General features: G+C 36.5%; 2 protein-coding genes across 3 annotated transcripts in view; both read right to left on the bottom strand.

Annotated features, from left to right (window-relative positions):
• Positions 1-20,395, bottom strand: part of LOC123881243 (SH3 domain-binding protein 5 homolog) — a 34,175-nt gene extending 13,780 nt beyond the window's left edge. The window contains exons 1-2 of one of the 2 annotated variants that reach the window (XM_045929951.1): positions 20,050-20,395; positions 11,376-11,438 (exon numbers count right to left, since the gene is read on the bottom strand). In XM_045929951.1, coding sequence (XP_045785907.1) covers positions 11,376-11,438; positions 20,050-20,118 — 132 coding nt within the window. In that variant the 5' untranslated portion in view covers positions 20,119-20,395. Of the gene's footprint in view, positions 1-11,375; positions 12,999-20,049 lie in introns of those variants that run through there. The other variant, XM_045929950.1, reaches the window with a different exon arrangement.
• LOC123881239 (F-BAR domain only protein 2) lies at positions 16,780-20,056 on the bottom strand. The gene has a single exon (XM_045929944.1). The coding sequence runs from the start codon at positions 19,991-19,993 to the stop codon at positions 17,315-17,317; it is 2,679 nt and encodes an 892-aa protein (XP_045785900.1). The 5' UTR covers positions 19,994-20,056; the 3' UTR covers positions 16,780-17,314.
• Positions 20,396-20,746: the final 351 nt, after the last annotated feature.

The following is a 20,746-nucleotide window of genomic DNA, read 5'->3' as shown; positions in this document are numbered from 1 at the left end:
AAATGAACAGGAAACTTTAAATGTTGTAAAATCCAGCCAATGCTTCGTACCTTGCTTTATTAATCCAATAGGTACTTCTTTGGATTTTGTCAAAACAAAATACTTTTACTTGTTGAGTGTATAATAAATAAATAATGTAATAAATCAATTAACTGTTAAAGCTAATAACTTTTACAGAAAGCGAACCTCATGATATCTCTTATGAGTTTTAAGCGTAAAATTACCACGCCGAAAACAAAACATGAGCTGACAGTATTCTTATTTGATATACGTAATCCAGTAATACTATATCTATCTACATAATTCGTAAATATGTATGTATAGTTTGTAAGTTACTATTTCACTTTATGCTGTTTCAATGCTTTAAGTTATTATTTTTATCTTTGTCTCATTTTTTTAGTTTAGCCTCATTCTATTTTTAAACTTACTATTTCGCTATAATATTTACAAGTAACCTCATCGAAGACTACACGGTCTTCTGATAACCCAACAAGCATTTATCCAACAGCTATCGCTTTCACCCGAACGGAGGTTCCCTGAAATATACTGAGATAACAATACCTAGTTGACACATGGATGTACAAGAGCGGCAACAAGCTATGACCCCCTCTAGTCATAACTATATCTTTATGATTGTAACATTTCAAACAGTGAAAGTATGTATAAACGATTTCGTCCATAGGACATGCGCTCTAAAGAATGTTAATATAATTATCAGCAACTAAAATCTTGAAGAAACTAATAGGTACAACTTGTCTTTGAAGTATGAAAATATGCACATTTATCAAGTATACCAGTTCATCAAACATTAAAGTACGCATTTATAAAATGATAACTCACTTATTAATCAAGATAACTACCTGTTTATCAAACCTACCCTACCAAATATAAATAACTACTCACCAAATGTAATACTTTATAACTTAAGTAAAAATATGAAACAAATGTGCATCAACCACATACATACACTCTTCAAATTCATCCATTTATCAAAATGTTATATAATATAACCATTCACCAAATCCATTATATACTTAGTTCATTAAATAGTTTAGTCAAACTTTACTCCACTTGCCACGATTGCAAATTTTCAAACCAACCAATTTCAACCACTGTGCCTCCAAAATAATCAGCCGCAAACATTGCAGCTCATCTCACTTGATAATGCATCCCTCCCTCAGAAAAACAGGCATTAGGAATGTCTTTCCAAGACGCGCGAGAGACAGCCACCGTGGCTTTTCGCGAGATTTAATCCAAATTGAACTAATGCCTAAATAAATGATTTAATTAGAGGGCGATTGCTTTTGCAACCTCTAACCGTCCAATCAAACACCGAAAGTATTCAATAATCCGAGACGTAAATAAAAACCCGTCAGAACACCGTATTTATAAAAAAAAGAGACAAGAAAAAGATTCCTCCTCGCAATAGATCGCGTGACATCCAACAAGTGAATTATCGACTTTATTACACAACTTATCCTCAACATGTTTTACATCATTTCCTACAATTGAAATCTTTCTATTTTAAATACCCTAACTACAACTTCATAATCCAACCAAAAATCACACTAGATTTATCCCTCGGTCCCACATCTTTAATGCTTTTTTTTCTGTTTGGGTAACTAAAACAAAAAAAAAATATACTCGTGTTATAAAACGTTGTCAAAGCTTTCCTGAACGCGCTAAATAAGCAAAAACATAAAATCAGGCGAAATGCCAGACCAGCCGAAAAACCTTCAATGCTTAATCATTAGATACTACCGGCGCTCCTAAGCGAAATTTATAAGGCACCGCATTTCGATTTTATCAAACAGACTGATTCAATTTCGAGAGCACAACAAACGTGGTTTCCTGAGAGTTTTGTTAACTAAATGCATATCGAAACTGAACTATCGCGAAGCGAGTCAAGCGAGCGTGAATTTTTTTTAAAATATATTTCTGGGATAATGTCATGCCACAAACGCGAGTGTAGTGCAAAGATATTTGCCTAAAATTTCTTTCGTACAACAAAGAAAATATTAAAATTTTACCTTGAAATAAAATTTCTATTATGTTTCCTAAGACGTCCGAAGTCCATTTATGAAGAGTACATCGCTCCTTCCACGCGCTTTCGCTAGATGTCGTTGATTTCCGTCACGCAACCCGTGCCTTCAACGCCGCCAACAGCCGTTCTGTGAACTAACTAACACAAGCCACAACAAGCCACCATATTTCGTCATTGTTCGGTTCATAATGATTAATGATGTGTACGGTAAGATATAATAGTAGCACCAGGAAGACATCATCTGGACTTCGGACGTCTTAGGAAACATAATAGAAATTTTATTTCAAGGTAAAATTTTAATATTATGTGTTCCGTTTGACGTCCGAAGTCCATTTATGAAGAGACCTGTTTGTTATCTCCTGGTGGCTTGTGAAAAGGAAAAACGCAACAATGTGATAACTTTATGTTATGTAAATTAAAAACGTTAGTATTAGATATTTAAATAACCATATAGGTATGTAAGTAATCCTTAACCGATAACTGTTAATGGATGGTAACAGTAACAGAAAATTGACAGTAAAATTTTCTTGATACTGGAAAATATTGAATATCTACACTATTCGCATTATTATTCGATTTCGCACTCCTATAATTCATGATAACAGAGAACTGAAAATTGGTAGTAAAACTTTACTCGATATTAGAAAACATTGAATAAGGAACTTAGATTTGAAATCGGTCTTTTTATGATAATGTATTCTTTACCACCAACTTGCTTTAGAATAATTAATAGAATAATCTTAAGCCCAAAGGAGGGCATTGTGGATTAAAAGCTATTTGATTTAGTCTGTAGCAGCTTCGGAAAATAGATTCTAAACCCAACTTAGTTATGTTAAATATTAGCATAATATATAACTTAGCTAAATAATAGCTGAACTATCTGGCCTGTATGTCTCTCAAGCTAATAAGTTAGTTGGAGATCATCTAAATTTGTTAAAAACAAATATTAAAATAAAAAGATTAATCAGGAGAAGGTTAGCTCAGATTCAAAATTATTATAAAATTATCTCCATTTATAATATCAAAAGTAGGATTCTTATATCAACTTTTTTATTTGATTCCTGTTACCTGCAAGTATGTACAGAATATCCTTGCATCCCATATAGGAAGTTTAGGTGGAATCAGTTCAGCTAAAGCTACTGCTTTTATGGTATGAATAACCGTATAAAATTTTAACATTCGAACCTGTCTCACAAATAGAAGCTATCGCTGATTTAGGTTCATAATATTATACAAGTATGGTATGGTAAGCAAGATTACTGCCAATATAATTTTGCTAAATATCTCACTATATCATTCCTTGGAAAAGGCGGTTGTCTATATGACCATATTTTAAATGAAGGCCTAGGTACGATTTGAGTGTCGAGGCTATTTCGCAGGCAGCACGATAAAAGAAGCTCCATCTCGCTATAGGGCCTGGGCTATATGTCCATGTGTCCCACCCAAATAGCTGGAGTTTCCGATTTGCAGGGGGCTTGATGTCAGCTGATGATCGCCCCGTCGCTGTGTTGTATGTATTATGTATCTCTCACCTGAGTTAAGGTGATGCCAGATGCGTGGAAATAGCCTAGGCGGCGGTAAGATGAACCACGCTGACTCGTATATCCAACATCTGCTAGACGCTGCGAGCAGGCAGGCGTTCGAGTCGGAAAGACGAGTTCAGTTTAAAATTACTCCTTGTAGTAGATGCCACTCCGAGCCTGCGTGATTACGCCAGAGGTTGTCGGCTTCGGTATTGTACACTCCCGGAAAGGTGATGAGGGAGGAGTACAATATTGAGGCTGTCCGTCAGAGTGAATAACTTTTTGTCAAGTCTAAAAGCCATTTTGGTCTCGTTCCGCTTCGTACTTTATATTTAAAGTGGATACGACTGCTTTGACTGCAAGGCCAGTTTTGAGTTCTCGCGTATTGAAACATAATAATACATCTTGAGTTGTAATGGTATTTTCTCTGTCGATGACTCACTAGTATGATGTACACTAGCCGTTTATATATTTCTTTATCTGTTACAACGTAATCCAAAAGATACCTATTGAGGTGAACTGAGACCGTCTGAAAACAGATTCTCTAGCCACTATACAAGCTCGGCTCGCACTCTTTCAGAAAATGATGTTTGGTTTTGCTAGCATGCTTCCAAACACAATTTCAGTGACTTAGAAACGTACGGCAAGCAACCTTCCCCGGTGGGTGATGAAGGTCGCAAAGTTGAGATACCCTAAAAGGCGTTGCGCCTGTTTGAGGGCCCAACTGCCGGTTTCTAAGAGAGACCACAGACTCTGACCAACTTTTGTTATCTCGTCTGGGGGTAGGGACTCCTGTTGAGGTGTGTGTCCGATTTTACTCCCCAATACTCGCGGTTGAAAGCGATCTCCTTTGCGTCGTGATCGATTACTCGACATTGAAACCTAGGCTGGTTAAGAGTGATAGCCAGTAAGGTTATGAGCTTTCAAAATTTTCATGGACTGGTGACAATGTGAAGTCGTCCAAATACACCAGTAGGCGAAAGCATTTGTCGCGCAATACTTGAGCAGCCCAATTTGACACAAAGGCGAACAACTTTTGGTGCGGTCGCCAGACATAAGAATAAGAAAGTTATGTTCCAAAACCAACATACCGATTTGGGTGATTTATGTTTTAGGCGCAATAATAAGCCAGACTTTTGAGCATAGAGTCGTCCGTTTAAAACCTGGCATTTGAATGGTCAAGAAAACCAAACGCATGAATATGTATCGGTTGCAATATTCTTGGGTATCAGTCCATTCAGTCAGTTTAGTTGGTTACGTGACCTGGTACACATATCTATGGCGGCGCCTCCACCTGAACCAATTTTATCTCTTAAGAGAGAGAGAGAGAGAGAGAAATATCAAGGACAAGAGCGAATTACACTTTAGGCCGTAGGGCTACGCGAGCCAAATTGCACTTTATTTGCGTTGTAACGAGTCATTATTTATTGTAAGGTTAATTTTTTAAAAATTGATTTGAACTGTCAACAATAATATAAAATTATTAATTAATGCAATGAAGGTAGTTTGATAAAATCTATATTTGGCTCCTTTAACGTCCTACAATCCGTTGCTAGAAGGTCAACAAGACTGAACCTGCATGAATACGGGTGTTTAGAAGGTTTCAGTCTAGTCTCCATCTGAAATTCGGAGCGACATCGCACCGCCTCGGCACTTGGACTGCGAACTGGACAACTAGATGTTGTTACAGCAATCCCGCTCCAATTAAATTAGTCTTTTTAAATTAAAACTCTCTGACAACCTCCACGCATTGAACCAATGTTCCATGCGAAGGTTTTGGGAGGACATTCCAATAATTCGATAAAAATATTTAAATAATACCTGCTTTTCTGAGTGACGCCAATATTATTAAAACGTATTTGCAGAGTGAGCGTTCTGTACAGTGAGGTACTAAGTAAATGTTGTCACGCTTGACCACAATAACACCCGATGGAAAGAGATGATGCGGTCCAAGATGGGACGCGTTCATATAGAAGATGCTCATTCACTCTTATTCTAAGGACACCCGAACTACAATTTGGCAGGAAATACAGATCGCGGAAAAGTATTCCAAACCTTAGCCAAGTATTTTGAACAGCGATGAAATAGACGATGTAGTTTGCAAGGCTGGTTTTAGTAGATACCTGATTTTACTAAAACCCCGAATTTGTAAGGTAATGCTGCGAAAGGACGGTACTTTGATACTCTTTTAGAATTTTTTAAAGTTGAAGGAACCAATGGAGATTGATTTAAAAGAATTCGGGCTTAGTTACGTAGGTAGTTCGTAAAAGGTGTATTTACCTGTCTTAATACTGTTTGAGACAGTCGCCCGAAACAACTTTTTAGAGTAATTTTCATGATTTTTATTTTATAAACTGTTTTCATATGGCTCCCCCTTTTTCTTTCCATCAGAGAAGTCACTTTGTTGACGATAAAAGGTATTTCCTAAGATATAGATAGTATTGAAAAACTTTGGACATACTTACCCTCAATTTTTGATATTTTTCTATACAACTTACATTCAATATTTTTCTTATTGTTAAATATTGTGAAATTGTATTTCGAAGAAGAGAGTAGTTCTAAAATTCTTACGAAAGTGCTAGACACTTTAAAAGTTATTGATTCGTCCATATAATCTGAAGAATTGAACTTATTTGACAATGCCGCACACTAAGTCACATATTTTGAAACCACGAAATATTACCAATATTTAGCCTGGGGCGTAAAAAAGGGAACCCGTTAAACACTAGTAGTTGCTTCAGTAAGAAAATATGAAGCCTAGTAGGTAGTTGAACTTAGTAAATTCGGTTCGGGCATTGGTAATTTAGCACAAATTATTTCAATTTGACTCACCCTTTGGAAGGTAACTCAAACCTTAGTTTCAACTTTTACGAGGCACAATGTGCTCTGAGCTGCTACGGCGCCCTGATTGACTGCGGCGCCCCACGCAGCTGCGGTGCCTCGAGCGATGCGGCGGCTGCCGCGCTCCGAGCGGCTGCGGTGACCTGAGCCACTACGGCGTTCTTGACGAATTTTCACTTCCCACTCACACATTTCACACTTCACACACCACACGATGACGAGTTTTCTGGCCGAACTATTTTGTCGGCCTCGGACGGCACGGAAATTTCACCATTTTTTAAAGATCACTACTTCTCGATGAGAGAAAGGGATCAAAAAAAAAAAAAAAATATATATATATATATACGATTCAATCTACGAATCGCATGCACAATTCACTTACGTAACGGAAAAATATTTAGTAAAAAACCAAAATTTTCTACTTAAATAATCATAAAACTTTTTACTTCTATCTCAAAAGTTTTATATAAAATCTAACGACTTGCGTGGTCGAAAGACGACGCAACAATGACGAAATATGGTGGCTTGTTGTGGCTTGTGTTAGTTAGTTCACAGAACGGCTGTTGGCGGCGTTGAAGGCACGGGTTGCGTGACGGAAATCAACGACATCTAGCGAAAGCGCGTGGAAGGAGCGATGTACTCTTCATAAATGGACTTCGGACGTCAAACGGAACACATAATAGTATTTTGGTAGTAGGTACTTATTATCGCGCCCTGCCCTAAGGGCAGTACTGTAGGTATATTACCATTAAAAAAAAAACTTACTCTAATTTTAATAGAACATTTGCCAGGAATTTAACCCGCCAAGCGATGTTAATCCAATAAAAACAAAATCATATTGCATTTAAATGCGGCAGTACACAGTTAATTGCGTGAATACAGGTAAAAAAAAAACCCCGCTGCCCATATACTATACCTACCTACTACTCGTAGTACTCAAATTATTGTGCCAGTATTAAAAGTAAATTAGCTGTTATCTAGCGTGGTAGACTACGGCCTAAACCCTTCTCATTCTGTGAGGAGACACTTGTTGCTCAGTAGTGGGCCGGCCATGGGTTGTTCATGGTGAGCTGTTATCAGCAAAGTTATGTTTGAAACTCAAACATTACGCGTTTCAAGTGGTAAAAATAGATAAATGAAAACATTTCTGCTCACTTTTGTAAAAAAAAAACACTTATTTATGCACCCCGTATTTAAAACTATCTGACTACCTACCTACCATAATTTTAAATTTAGTTAAAGAATAACCAGATAAGATAAACCTACTTTTACACCCATTTTAGGATTTATATTTCTCAAAATGCTCAATTTATTAACCCTGGTCACTATTACTTTATTACAACGGATCACCTTCATTTTTATCAATTAACATTTTATATCCCCAATCACTTAGTAACCATTACAAGTAGAGACGGATTATTTCACTGGCAGGCGTAAAACGAAAAGCTATTTCATGTAACTTTTTCTACCTTATCCCAAAGCGGTTTACAAAAAATAATAATTTCACAAAACAACATTCAAGATGCCCAATGAGTGCTGTGTGATAATATCGCGTCACTGTGTGCTAGAAACAGGAAAACATCTATCTATACAATGAATGCAGCAAACGATTGAACCTAAATCCAGAAATTCACCTTCCGTAAAACAAAACCACTATGTGAAAATAAATCCCTATCGTAACTCTTAACCAAACTAATGCGGCACACGATTACAAGTGTGAAGATTGAAATACCACGTTCCGTGAGATATTCACCTGTGCAATCATTCAATGAGAAATAAAACCCCGGCAGGACATAGTAGATACATCCTGAAAACTATTTGAAAGTAACAATAACGCCCATCATTAAGTAAACCACACTTTTTATATTGTTTAACACTATCTTCACTATCTATTCCATTGTACCCACGATACAGGATAACCTAGTGCGGGTACCACCAAACACAGGAAAATTGTACAAGACTGTATTTTGTAAATAAACATTTTTCATTTTTCATTGTAAAATAAGCCTTCTAAATACCTCAATGTTATTTAAACCACAATTTGAAGGTCGATCGCATTTGTATAACCAATATACAAGATGAATTATAAAAATGTGGGTAATTCTAGGTATCATAACGTTATATAATTTCCATTCCAACTCGGAGCAAAGCTTCTTAACAAAATGATAACTAAATGTAGAACAAACAAAACGAAAACCCACACAAATAAAAAAAAAATTACCATTAATAGGTATCAATAAAAATAAAATCATGGAAAGATCCTACCCGTTTATCCAGAAATCCTTTGATGCCATGACTAAGTACTTTGATATATTGAGGCCCAAATATTGGCCTTGTGCTCCAAAATGTCTGTGGTCTACTAGACCTCCACTTCTTTCTCGTTCCTCTGTATTCCACTTCCACTTGTTTCTGAGCCGTGAGCGTGACAAGAAAATATTATATTTTCTTGATGTCCCACTTCTGACCTTTTGGGTAAGGTCTGACGAAATCACAAACACAATCTTTATGATAAATTATTATACTTTTATTACGTCATATTTAAATTTATTAACTTTTACATTTGTGTCAAATAAATGTTGTTCCTCTTACGTTAGTATATTTTCGAATGTCGTAGTTTTAAAACCACTCTTACAGGTAACCTCTCCACGTTTATTAGCCACTCCCCTTTTTATCTTAAGCTGCGTACAGACCGGCCCAACGAACGCCCAACGATGGATATTTATCGTTCGCTAGCATTGGCTTCCGCACGCTCGTTGGAGTTCGTTAATACGTCCAAATACATTTAGTGCTCGAACGAACGTTCGTTGGCACTTGATTCCGGTTCTTTTCTCTTTCATTCGCAATTTAATCATGGTCGACGACGACATCATTGTAATTGCTAGTTTTATATACCAAAACGAGTTAGCAAGAACAAGAAAAAATAAACGATAAGAAATATCCAAGTAATTATCAAATTGGACGTCTACACGCTACGCACTCTTGCTTCAACTGAGCGTTCGTTCGTTGGCCTTCGGCGACCGTCCAAACAGAGTTCGATCAAATAGCTCGATTTCTTTGATGTTACCGCCACGCTTCGGATCGCCGGCACACGCCAACGAGCGATCGTTGGCATTCGCTAAGCCGTTCAGATTGCAGCAACGAAGGTCAACGAAACCCGTTCGTTGGCGTTCGTTTGGCCGGTCTGTACGCAGCATTATCGTTATCGGCCAATCCAAATTGTACAATGAATAAACTTAGTGACTAATATACAAATCATCAAGCTCGTTTAACAAATCATCTAAGTAATAAAGATGTTTTCATCTTATATATTGATTACAAATATTATCCTTTATTATGCTACAATTCATCAACTAAAAACTATAAGAATTTTATATACAGTACGTTTATCGATCAGATGTTGAACAACTTCAGCCAATCAATGACGCCTTCTAATATGATGTTATGATTTGTTATGATTTGAGTGGCGCCAACTATTTAATCAGTAACTTCTACACGTTTATAGATAATTAATATGGGCCAAGCTTACACAAAGGACTTACATTGTTATCGTGTGAATGTTACACTAACGGAATACGGAACTAGGCAATTAACATAATCCCTCTCCATATATCATCAATATCTTCTTTTAACTACAAGTGTAAATTAAAAATTTTCAACACCCCCGACAAATCATTTTCAAATAAATAGGTAATTATGTATATCTAGGCAACGTCCATCTTGACAGCTTGACATTTGACAATTGACACTTGAATATTATGAACCTAAGGGTTATCTAACCTTCTTTTCTACCAGAAAACTAGAAAAGAGCTGATAACTTTTAAACGGCTGAACCGATTTTCTTGGATTATAGCTAAGAACACTCTCGATCAAGCCATCTTTCAAACAAAAAAAAACTAAATTAAAATCGGTTCATCAGTTTAGGCGCTACGATGCCACAGACAGATACACAGATACACAGACACACAGATACACAGATACACACGTCAAACTTATAACACCCCTCTTTTTGGGTCGGGGGTTAAAAATAGAATCCTAAGGACGCTTTTACGCACTGCATCCGATCCGAATTCGTGAAAATACGTTCCGAAGTAGGTAGTCACAGTTCTATGACTTCCTACTAACTAACTAGTCATAGTTAGTGTGTGTTAAAATGTGTGAGTGTATCTGTTAGGTTTTCGCGGCTCAACAGCTGAACCGATCTTAATGAAAGACATCCTGGAGGCTGACATAGGATACTGTTTATTCCGGAAATTTAGAGTTCCCACGTAATTTTTGCAAAACCGGCATCCCCGCGGATGAAGTCGTGGGTACGGGTATCACTATCCACTAATCTGCCCGTACGTTGTAATAAAATATGGAACATACAAATACGTTCCTTGAAGAAGCCATAGAAGCCCCATAATTATAAGCCCTTGAATCATTTACCCTCTTAACCAATAATTAAATTTCAACGATATTATTGATGCGAAAAGTGGTAGTAATTATATGAGCTGTATTAATTATACCTAGTTAGTTATTAAAATCAATTCTAATATAAATGTATTAAGTAGTTTGTAAAGGAAATATGTACTTAAAGGAATGTAGAAACTGCACTTTAATAATCTATTATACGTAATAAACCAAAATTACAGGTAATGTATTGCTATACCGTTCATCTTGCTCCCTGGAGAAAAGGATAGCATTAAAAGATCTGTCAATTGAGTTTAGAACCAGCAGGTCGATTGCGTAAAATCTGCATCAATCATTATTACAATCGCAATTAATTGTGATTGGCTAAATTTATGGTATTCTTGTTGCAACAATGGATTGTAGCCAATAGGGAGCGTGTGTTATCGAATCAAAGGTACATTGTAGCTGTCGCAAACGGGCTGCTGTACAAACCGCCATATTGCAATTTCAGATTTGACAACTTGTTTTACGCTTACTATAAGTACGTACAACCGGAAAAATGACAGAAACATACTCACATCTAGCTCCAATTCCAGTTTATTGATCTCATCGGTCGCTGCGTTCAACTTTTCAAGCTCCACCTGAAATTTTTTGAATAATTTGAGACAATCGCAAGGCACGCGTGCGCGTTCCCACGCGTGGGGTAGAAGCAAGCAACATGTAGAGACGGGAAACAAACGAGACATCGTAATGGTTGGAGACGCAATCTCAACAAAACTATTGTATTATCGCTATCTTTTTAGATAAAAATATGTCACAGGTCTTAGAATAATAACGCATAGTGTCCATACAACGGCCGAGTTTGGTGTTCATTTTTCTCGATTGAAAAACCCTTCTGTACTGATAAACATTTGAGGATTTATAACTTTTGAATCCTTGGAAAATGTTTTGAATTGGAAAAGTTTCAACAAGAGTAGATTCTGCTACTCAATTCGGTCATCCACAGAATGTTGACTAACGGCCGAAATTAATAATCAACCTATCTTTAATCTGTCGATAAGTAACTTAGCAACTTTGCTATTTCTTAAAAAAGATCATATAATTCTTGACAAATAACAACGTTGCTATGAAACTTATTGACAGATATAGATGAGTTATTAATTTCGGCCGTAAAGTGAAACTTTTAGTCATACCCTCATTTTCTGCAAAAAAAAAACCAGTGAAAAGATTGTCGTTCGTTTTCGTTGTGGATTTAGATTTGTGTACATTATTATGTAACAAGCGCATAACCGGCTGGTAGCTAAACTTTAAGTTTCCATCAAGTACATCGGAAAATCATTGTTTCTCCGATGTATTTTTACAACCTCTCACATAAACCTTGTTTGTTTAGGTACGTACTGGACCTTTTTACATTCGACCCTTGAAAGTTTAATGTGGGGATTTGGTGAACCAAGCCATTTCACGCTTGGTTTATCTTGCGTGTATCTTCTATGCGTTTTTATTCTAAGTCACAACAAACTAAATGTACCTTATGTTCGGATAGTTTCCTGTCCCTACGTTAAAAAGCACCTCAACAACTAAAGAAATTAATACTCACTTTTATTACATCTCTTTTAAGATTAAAGAATCTCGGTATTGTAAATAAAGTCCATCAAATTCTTATTGTTACATTTTATTATCAATATTACAGACATAATAGTTATTTTCGAATTATACACGCCTAATTCAAGATATAAAAATATTACGCATTCATAGTAGTAGCCGCTGTTTAGTTATACCTCAAAACTTCGAAAATGAGAGCTAATTTAGAGCCTATGCACACCGCGTTTTTTAAACGCGCCGTTGACGCGCGTTTTGTAGCGATACAGTCGCGATACGCACGCGAGTCAGACGCAGCCTGTAGACCTTTGCACACCTGTATAAATTCTAACACGCCTTTGAATCGATACAAACGCGATGCCAACGCGCGTGTGTAGCGATACAGACGACAAAAAACTGCTCTGTAGGATAAAAGCGCGCCGTCGACGCACGTTTCTAAAATGCGCGTCAACGGCGCGTTTAAAAAACGCGGTGTGCAAAGGCCGTTAGTGACATGGTGAGAATTAAGGGCGCACTTTGACTTTGCTTAGACTTAAGATTGAGGTAAAACGAGACAGATTTATGTGAGAGATATACATCTGTCTCTTTTTAACTCTGTCTTAAGTCTAAGCAAAGTCAAAGAGCGCTCTTTAGATCTCACTCTGACTTAAGATTGAGTTAAAACGAGACAGATTTATGTGAGAGATATAGCTCTGTCTCGTTTTAACTCTGTCTTAAGTCTAAGGTGGTCTAAGCAAAGGCAGAGCGCGCTCTATAGATCTCACCCTAAGAGTTCCTCAGTTGAAGCAGTGATAGCCTACTGGAAGACTTCGGCTTCCTATTCGGAGTCCAGAGTTCTTGGGCACGCACCTCTATACAAACTATTCAGGGTTTTTTTTTTAATTTATAGACTACAGCTTGGCTGCAATTACACCTGCTAGCAAGTGATGATGCAACCTACGATGGAGCGCCTTTCCCAAGAACATGCCTATTCACTCGTGACTTGAAAATACCCATATTAAAAGTTGATGTAATGCGTTGCTTTAATGGTGAAGAAAAACATTCTGAAGAAACATGCATGCATGAGAGTACTAAAAAATGATCTCAAAGGTGTGTGAAGACTTAATCATTCGTCATCGTGATGGACTGTAGCCTAAATCCTTCGTTTAGTAGTAGGCCACCGATGGGTTAAGTTGATGATGAGTTTTAAGATTTTTTTTTATTCACTATAGGTAAGCGCTTGACCACAATCACACCTGATGGAAAGTGATGATGTGGTCTAAGATGGGACGCGTTTACCTAGAAGGTGCCTATTCAGACTCAAGACTCAATATGACGTAGATCTCATAACCTCTCGATATGCCTTTAAGGTTGTTACTGAAGCAGTTTTAGTGGATAATAATCCCACAAAACCCAAGTTCCAACCTCTACAGATTTCTCCAGGTATTTTAAATAGTAGATTTCTCTAGTATAATTAACGTATAACGGGATAACGTACGGGATAGGTACGTAAAAGGTAAAGAATGTAAAGTGGGACAGTTCCAACAAAACTAGTTGTGAGATAATACAATAGTCTTTTGTTTCTAAGAGTCTACAGAGTCTAACTTCAAGCTTCAAATGAACAAGTTACAGGAAGCAAAACAAACTGCGTTTAACTAGGGTATTATTTGTCAAAGTCTTTCTCTAGATGGCTCTATGGTATATTAGCTCTCATTATGTGTCAGAAAATTACAAAAATTATGCACAATCTTAAACTTTTCGCAAAGCTGATCCAGATTTGTAAATTACATAATTAAAGAACTTATAGATATTACAATTATTACAGTAATGGAATGGTTCAGTTGTACTAAAGTATAGGATTAATCCTAAATCTGTTTAAGATATTGAACACTTCACTTTTGGTAAAGGTTTACGCATCACTATTTATTACAAAGAAATTTCAATAAAAACTATGTGGCCAATTCTGTTGTAGACAATCTCTAAACCTTAACCCCTATTGCTATCCCTTTCACAATGATCCCTACAGACAAGGATAGCACTAGGTTTACGTCCGAAATTAATAAATAATAATTAATCTAGCCCTAATCTGTTGATAATGGACTTTACAGCAAGCAACACTTTTCATTGTCCAAAAGGACAATACAATTTTTGACAAAGAACAATATTGCTAAGTAATCTATCGACTGATTTTATAGATAGGATTGATTATTAACTCGGTCGTAGGTTTAGAGATTGTTTAAATACAAGAGAATTAACCACAGAAGTAGGTTATTTTAGGCCAAATATGAAGATAATGTAAAGTATTTTTTTAAGAAACCTAAAAACATATGAAACAAAATGAGATTACAATTATTGAGTAATATTTTAATATGAATATTATGTAAAACTACCTAAGCAATTATTAATTTTAATATTTAACATCAAAACACAAATTAATCAACACTAAAACAACAATAAACAAAAAAGTCCTCAGATGGATAAATTAAAGTATGCCAATACTTAATTATAATGTTCATAAGAAAAATATAAAATAATATTCATACACTCAAATAAACAAAATACGCATTCTTTAGAGATTCATATCAATTTAAACAATAACTAAATTGTATGATATTTACCAAATCAATTCAATAGAGAATATAAAATTTAACTATAATTATTTAAATTCATAATTCATGATTCATAAATCATATTACTTACTAAGGGTAAGGTCTGTATTGTGAAATTACACCACATGATTTGTCACACAGAATTCTTTGACATAAATGGAAATTGAATGTGTGTGGCTTCATACAATTTCCATATTGATTATTGTATTGTACAGAATTCTGCAGGAAAAACATGCAGTAAGTTCCATATTATTGTTGGCTTACCAGAATCATAACGAACTGTTGACTAGTCATCGGTGATTGTGACAATCTGTAATTTATATATAGATGTCGTAGTGTATGTATGTATGTATATACTTTATTGCTCCACAAAACATAAATGACCAATTACAAAAAAAAAAATCGGCCAAGAGCGAGTCAGACTCGCGCACCGAGGGTTCCGTACTCAGGCATTTTTCCAACATTATGCACGATAAATCAAAAACTATTATGCTTAAAAATAAATAAAAATGTGTTTTAGAATGTAAAAGTAAAGCCCTTTCATATGATACCCCACTCGGTATAGTTATCTTACTTTGAAACTTGAAACACATGTAATTTTTTTTTCTGTGATGTAATCACAAACTCACGGTTTTCGGATTTATTTCTTTACTTGTGCTATAAAGCCTACCTACCTGTCTTTCACGATTCTAGGTCAACGGGAAGTACCCTATAGGTTTTCATGACAGACACGACGGACGGACGGACGGACGGACGGACAAAAAGACAGACAACAAAGTGATCCTATAAGGGTTCCGTTTTTTCTTTTGAGGTACGGAACCCTAAAAAAAACTTAAAATGTCTTATCGCTGAATAGCGATCTCTTCCACACAACCTTAACCCTAGGGAGAAAAGGAACAAATGGTAGTGTGTATGCCTATTGCGTACATAGTCGCGGCGATTACATGCTCACACTACGACTTCTGTATAAACATTTTGTCGCAGTCGCCGACGACTTAGTCGCTGGACGACTAGTCGACAGTGTGTAAGACCCATTAGGTAGCACAATATGTCATTTTTGTAATCACTATTTCATAGTGTTGTTGAACTAAGAATGTAAAATTTTAAATTCCAATATCATAACTAAGTGATGGAAATATAACACCTATGTTAAAACTAACATAATAATCAATAAAAAGGTGCAATACACTGGCATAAACTTAGTATTCAGTAAAATTATTGTTTAAATACTCCATAAAAGTAGATAATAAATGTTTTGATTATATACCTACTTGTAACTAAATACACAATGTTAATTTAAGTTATATTAAGTAATGTTGTGGAAAATATTTGAACAGATAGCAATTGGGATATATCTACATTATTGACCTCGGGAGGTAGATAGTGCAAAAAATAATACAAATAATTTTCATGTACTCAATCTGGATACTAACTTAACCTACCAATCTAAATGTATTGCTGTCCCTTTCATAATGCTCTCTGCAGAAAAGGATAGCACTAGATTTAGATCTGTCAATTTAGTTCAGAGGTTGTACAATAGAATTAGCCATGTTTTCACCACAAATAGCTTCACAAATAGCAACATAATGTAGATATATTCTATGATTTTAAAGCTTTATTTCTTGGTGTTAGTATGGGCTTAGTTTGTTAAACGATAAAATGAAATCTTTGCAAATAAGGCAACACAAGTATCTGATATTTGGGCATTTACTTAAGTATCTTGAAGACTCGCAACACATCTTGTGATGGACTTTATGTTGTTGCAAGATGTTGTTTAAGCCATTTATCACCATACTTAAGGGTCAAAGTATCATATACCTGCGTTTCTTTGTAAACAAAGGTCCTAATACTTATTGCAATTTGTAATTTTGTGATGACATTTATAAAGTTAGTTAAAATTATACATTTAGAGGTACTTAATTAATTTACATCTATGATGCTTGTAAATGTGAAAGTTTTAGAAAAATTAATATATATTCTTAATACACATTAATATCTATGAGTTAGTCATGAATAATGGCACATGTATATACTCTCGAGAATAAGTTGGTGCGATTGCAAATATATCATAACATATAGATCGAACAAAAGATTTTATTAAATAATCATAAGTATCTAAACTAAAAGAAAAACTAGGTAAGTAATTAATTGATAAAACATTAAAATTGACATACATTGTGATTGAAATGTAATATAATGTCTTTGTGGACAGGAAACAGTCCCATAAGGTACCAATGATAACATATTTTATGTCAAATAAGATATTAATTCCATAACTTTGCCTCAAGTTCAAATTCTGCTGTACATGCATAAATAAGAAATTGGATCGATCAGTGCACTTCACTGTCACAAATATATTTGCCAGATACAAAGCGTCGTTTCACAAGTGAAAGTCGATACCCGCTGCCAATGAGTTCAAACTCAATGCCAGACAGCGTTGCACCCTCACAGTTAAACTGGGAAGAGATAGTTGCTTTGTTTGAAGGCCCACTGGTCAGCTCAAATCGTGCTCTCAGTGACCCTACACCTCTATCCTCCGAATGCTGAGACAATTCCGTAAATCTCCACAGAGCTTGTTCATTCTCAGAGTTCCATATATTTTTGGGCATAGCGATTATGTTCTTAACTGAGCCACTGACAGGCACACAGACAGAGACGTTAAGCAATGGCGATGGAGGACTCATAGCATGAAGATTATACTTGTAATCTACTTTGAGGTCTGTGTGATCTTGCTCACACTTCCAATGGGCTACCATTTGAAACGGGCAGGAGGCTGCACCGGTTTTCGGTCGTATCTGATATTTCAAGATATCCACGTTGAAGTATTGCGCTGTAGGGTTCTTCTCCGACTGTCTCTTTAACAGAGATGTTAATGCGGGCATATTGAATTCTACAACGGTAGTGTCACGAGTGGACATCATGGCGTTTATACTAATGAGCTGCTTGTTAGGCAATACATTATCCAGTCTATGAATGTTTTTCAGCCTAAAGCAGAGTTTTGCTGGATTAGGATTGTTAGCGAGTACGCCTACTATTCCAGTAGGGAACGAAAGCATCATATCTCCAGACATCTTAACTTGGCATTTCGATTCTTCCGTCCCACGGAAATAGGAGTGTATAATTTCATGGAACGCGACAGCTAGGGGTATGGTGTCTGCCATGCCAATAGTGAGAGGTGACGGCCCTCGCGACCCCGAGGAGCCGGCCGTTCGGAAGTCGCCTTCGGATCGCCGCGACGGCGGACGCGGCAACGATATAGTGGATATCGTTGGCGTTGACGTTCGGAAGTTCGATTGAGACATTTCACCGACTTCCGAGAATAGATCGCCGACATCGGCGGTCGACACTGGGGTGGGACTTTCAAGTAAATTTGACTGATTCGCCTGCAACGGAGCGTAAGGGTTCGAGATATTACCGTGAGGTGAAGCTGGGTTACTAACACTGGGGCTGGGGAAATTCAAGTCAACTAAAAACTCACTGCTCACTTTGCTCGTATTAGCATTGGAACCTCGTCTGGTCGTACCAATTTTATATTTCAGGCCTATGTTTTCTACTGTAGCCCTGAGCTCATCAACACTCGCTGACATTGGAGCATTTCCATTGCTGATTGGTTTTATTTCAACATGAATCTTTTGTTCCCTTTCCTCTTCAGAGTCAGAGTCGGTGGAGGAGTAAACACTGCCCTTTTCATCTTTAGGCCTTATACAGAAGCCTTCCTCATCTACCTCCGGGGAATTCATCAGGTCCTCTTTAGGGGTCTCCTCCTCTTTCTCTTCCAAGTCAGACTTATCACCTGCATTTGAATTTTCTGATATTTCATCCTTTTTCTTTTTTGATTTTTTTGGTTTATTTTTTGCCCTCCTACTTCGGAGAAACCATTTTGATTCACGAATCGTACTCCGATTCATGTTATCATCTTTATCTGGCACAACATCAGCGGCTGGTGTTCCGCTGGGGCTCGATGGTGCTGAGCAAGGAGCACCACCTTCATTACTGACACTGGGTTCATCTTTACTCTGAAAATTTGGTGTAAATAAATTCAATAGGGAGGTTGTTCTCCTTGAGGTCTTAGATGCAAATGAAGGCTCTTTTTTAGGTGGTTTAGCCGGCTGGGCAGGCTTGTGGGACCCGTTAGACACTGTGGATATTTGATCTGCTTCTGATATGGAATTATTAGCTGAGCCAGGCTTTGGCAGGGTGGGAATAAGTTCCATTAGATTTGCCTTCTCCAAAGCATTGTATTTTTCCACAAGAAACTGTTCTAACAACTTCTCTACAGTTAATTCTAGGCACTGGTGCTTGAAATCTCTATGAACTTGGCCCATTAGATCATGATTATTTTGAATTATGTCAACATAGGCATTGACAAACTGTTTCATCTGTTTTAAATGAGCTTCCTCTACATCCTGGAAGTGTTTACAAGTTTGAGTCATTTTCTTTTCAAAATCTTGTTTCACAAGACTGTACTTCTCTGCTAGCTGTCTAAAGTCTTCATGCAGCTTTTTAATTTTAACTTCGGCTTTCTCAATGTCCTTAGAGGAGGCATTTTCTTTCTTAAGCTTTTCAAGCTCGGCTGATTTAGATGTGTACACATCCTTGGCTTTCTGTAAAGCTTGTTTTGTATTCTGTATGAGTAATACCACTTCTAAAGTACTTGATTCTGAATCCTTAACAGCTTTGTGCTTTTTGTGAAGCTCATCTGCATAGCGGGCTACATCTTTGACTAGCTCACTGACTTTTTGGAACATGTGTTGATGCAAATTGGACAGTTTCTCAGCCGAACACTTGAGGACGCCCCAGAAGGGTGCGAAGGTGCCCTGAGCGCAGTTGCTATTCGCTTGCTTCGCTAACTTAGTCAAAAGTTTCGAGTTCGATTCTTCTATATTCGATCTCTCTCTAAGATACTCTGAGAGTTCCTTGCTGGCTATAAGTCCGTATTTCATGTTTTGATATAAAATATCGTATCCATTGTGCTCGTTGGAGAAATAATCTACAAAATTGACACTCATCTTTGCTGTTACGGATGCAACTATTAATATTCATACATTATTTTTCATTCACTGACCTGTATTCTAGGGTCGAGCTCAGTCTCACCATTGTCGTCAGCTGGGATAGTGAATGAGGATTCTTCCATTGTAGTACCTGCCACTACGAAGCCACCCAATCTCCTAAATTACATCACCGACACAAATCACAATAGCATGTACTCAAGCGTCACACTCACTTCACTTTTTCACTGATTATTTTATCACACGCACATGACTTAAAGTTTTTATATTCTGGTTAGTTACAACACTTATCAAAATTATAAATAAACGGCTTTAATTTTCTAAATTAGTTACATTAAACAAATTATCAAATAAAATAAAGAATTTTTGTACAAGATGACGTCCACTTTCTTGACGTCAAATCATAATAATAGACAATTCTAAACTTTTTTAAATTCAAAGCTAGAGTTTGCCACTGCGATACTAACATTTTTACTCGATATAACATCGATTCAAATTCCATAAAATTACGTGCAAAAGATGACCTAATAAATAAGAATATGTCTAATAATTCTGTTGTACACAAATCTCTCATATATTATTTTAATATCTTATGTTACACTTTTGTTAAAATACACTTTGCATCTTTTGCGTTTGTTAAAATTACACTTTGTATCTTGATCGCCATTATTGTCAGTGCTTTTAGACGCAGGAAGGTACCTATACCTACACCTGTTATAGTCGCAGAAGCTTAATAACTTTTGTCTGTATTTG

Source organism: Maniola jurtina, chromosome 3 (assembly GCF_905333055.1).
Source record: "Maniola jurtina chromosome 3, ilManJurt1.1, whole genome shotgun sequence".
Taxonomy (NCBI): domain Eukaryota; kingdom Metazoa; phylum Arthropoda; class Insecta; order Lepidoptera; family Nymphalidae; genus Maniola; species Maniola jurtina.
The sequence above is the reverse complement of the archived record's forward strand: the minus strand, read 5'-3'. Positions and strand labels throughout refer to the sequence as shown.

Bases quoted from the DNA above. Each gene is read 5' to 3' on its own strand.
- LOC123881239 (XM_045929944.1), bottom strand. From the start codon at position 19,993: ATGAGTGTCAATTTTGTAGATTATTTCTCCAACGAGCACAATGGATAC.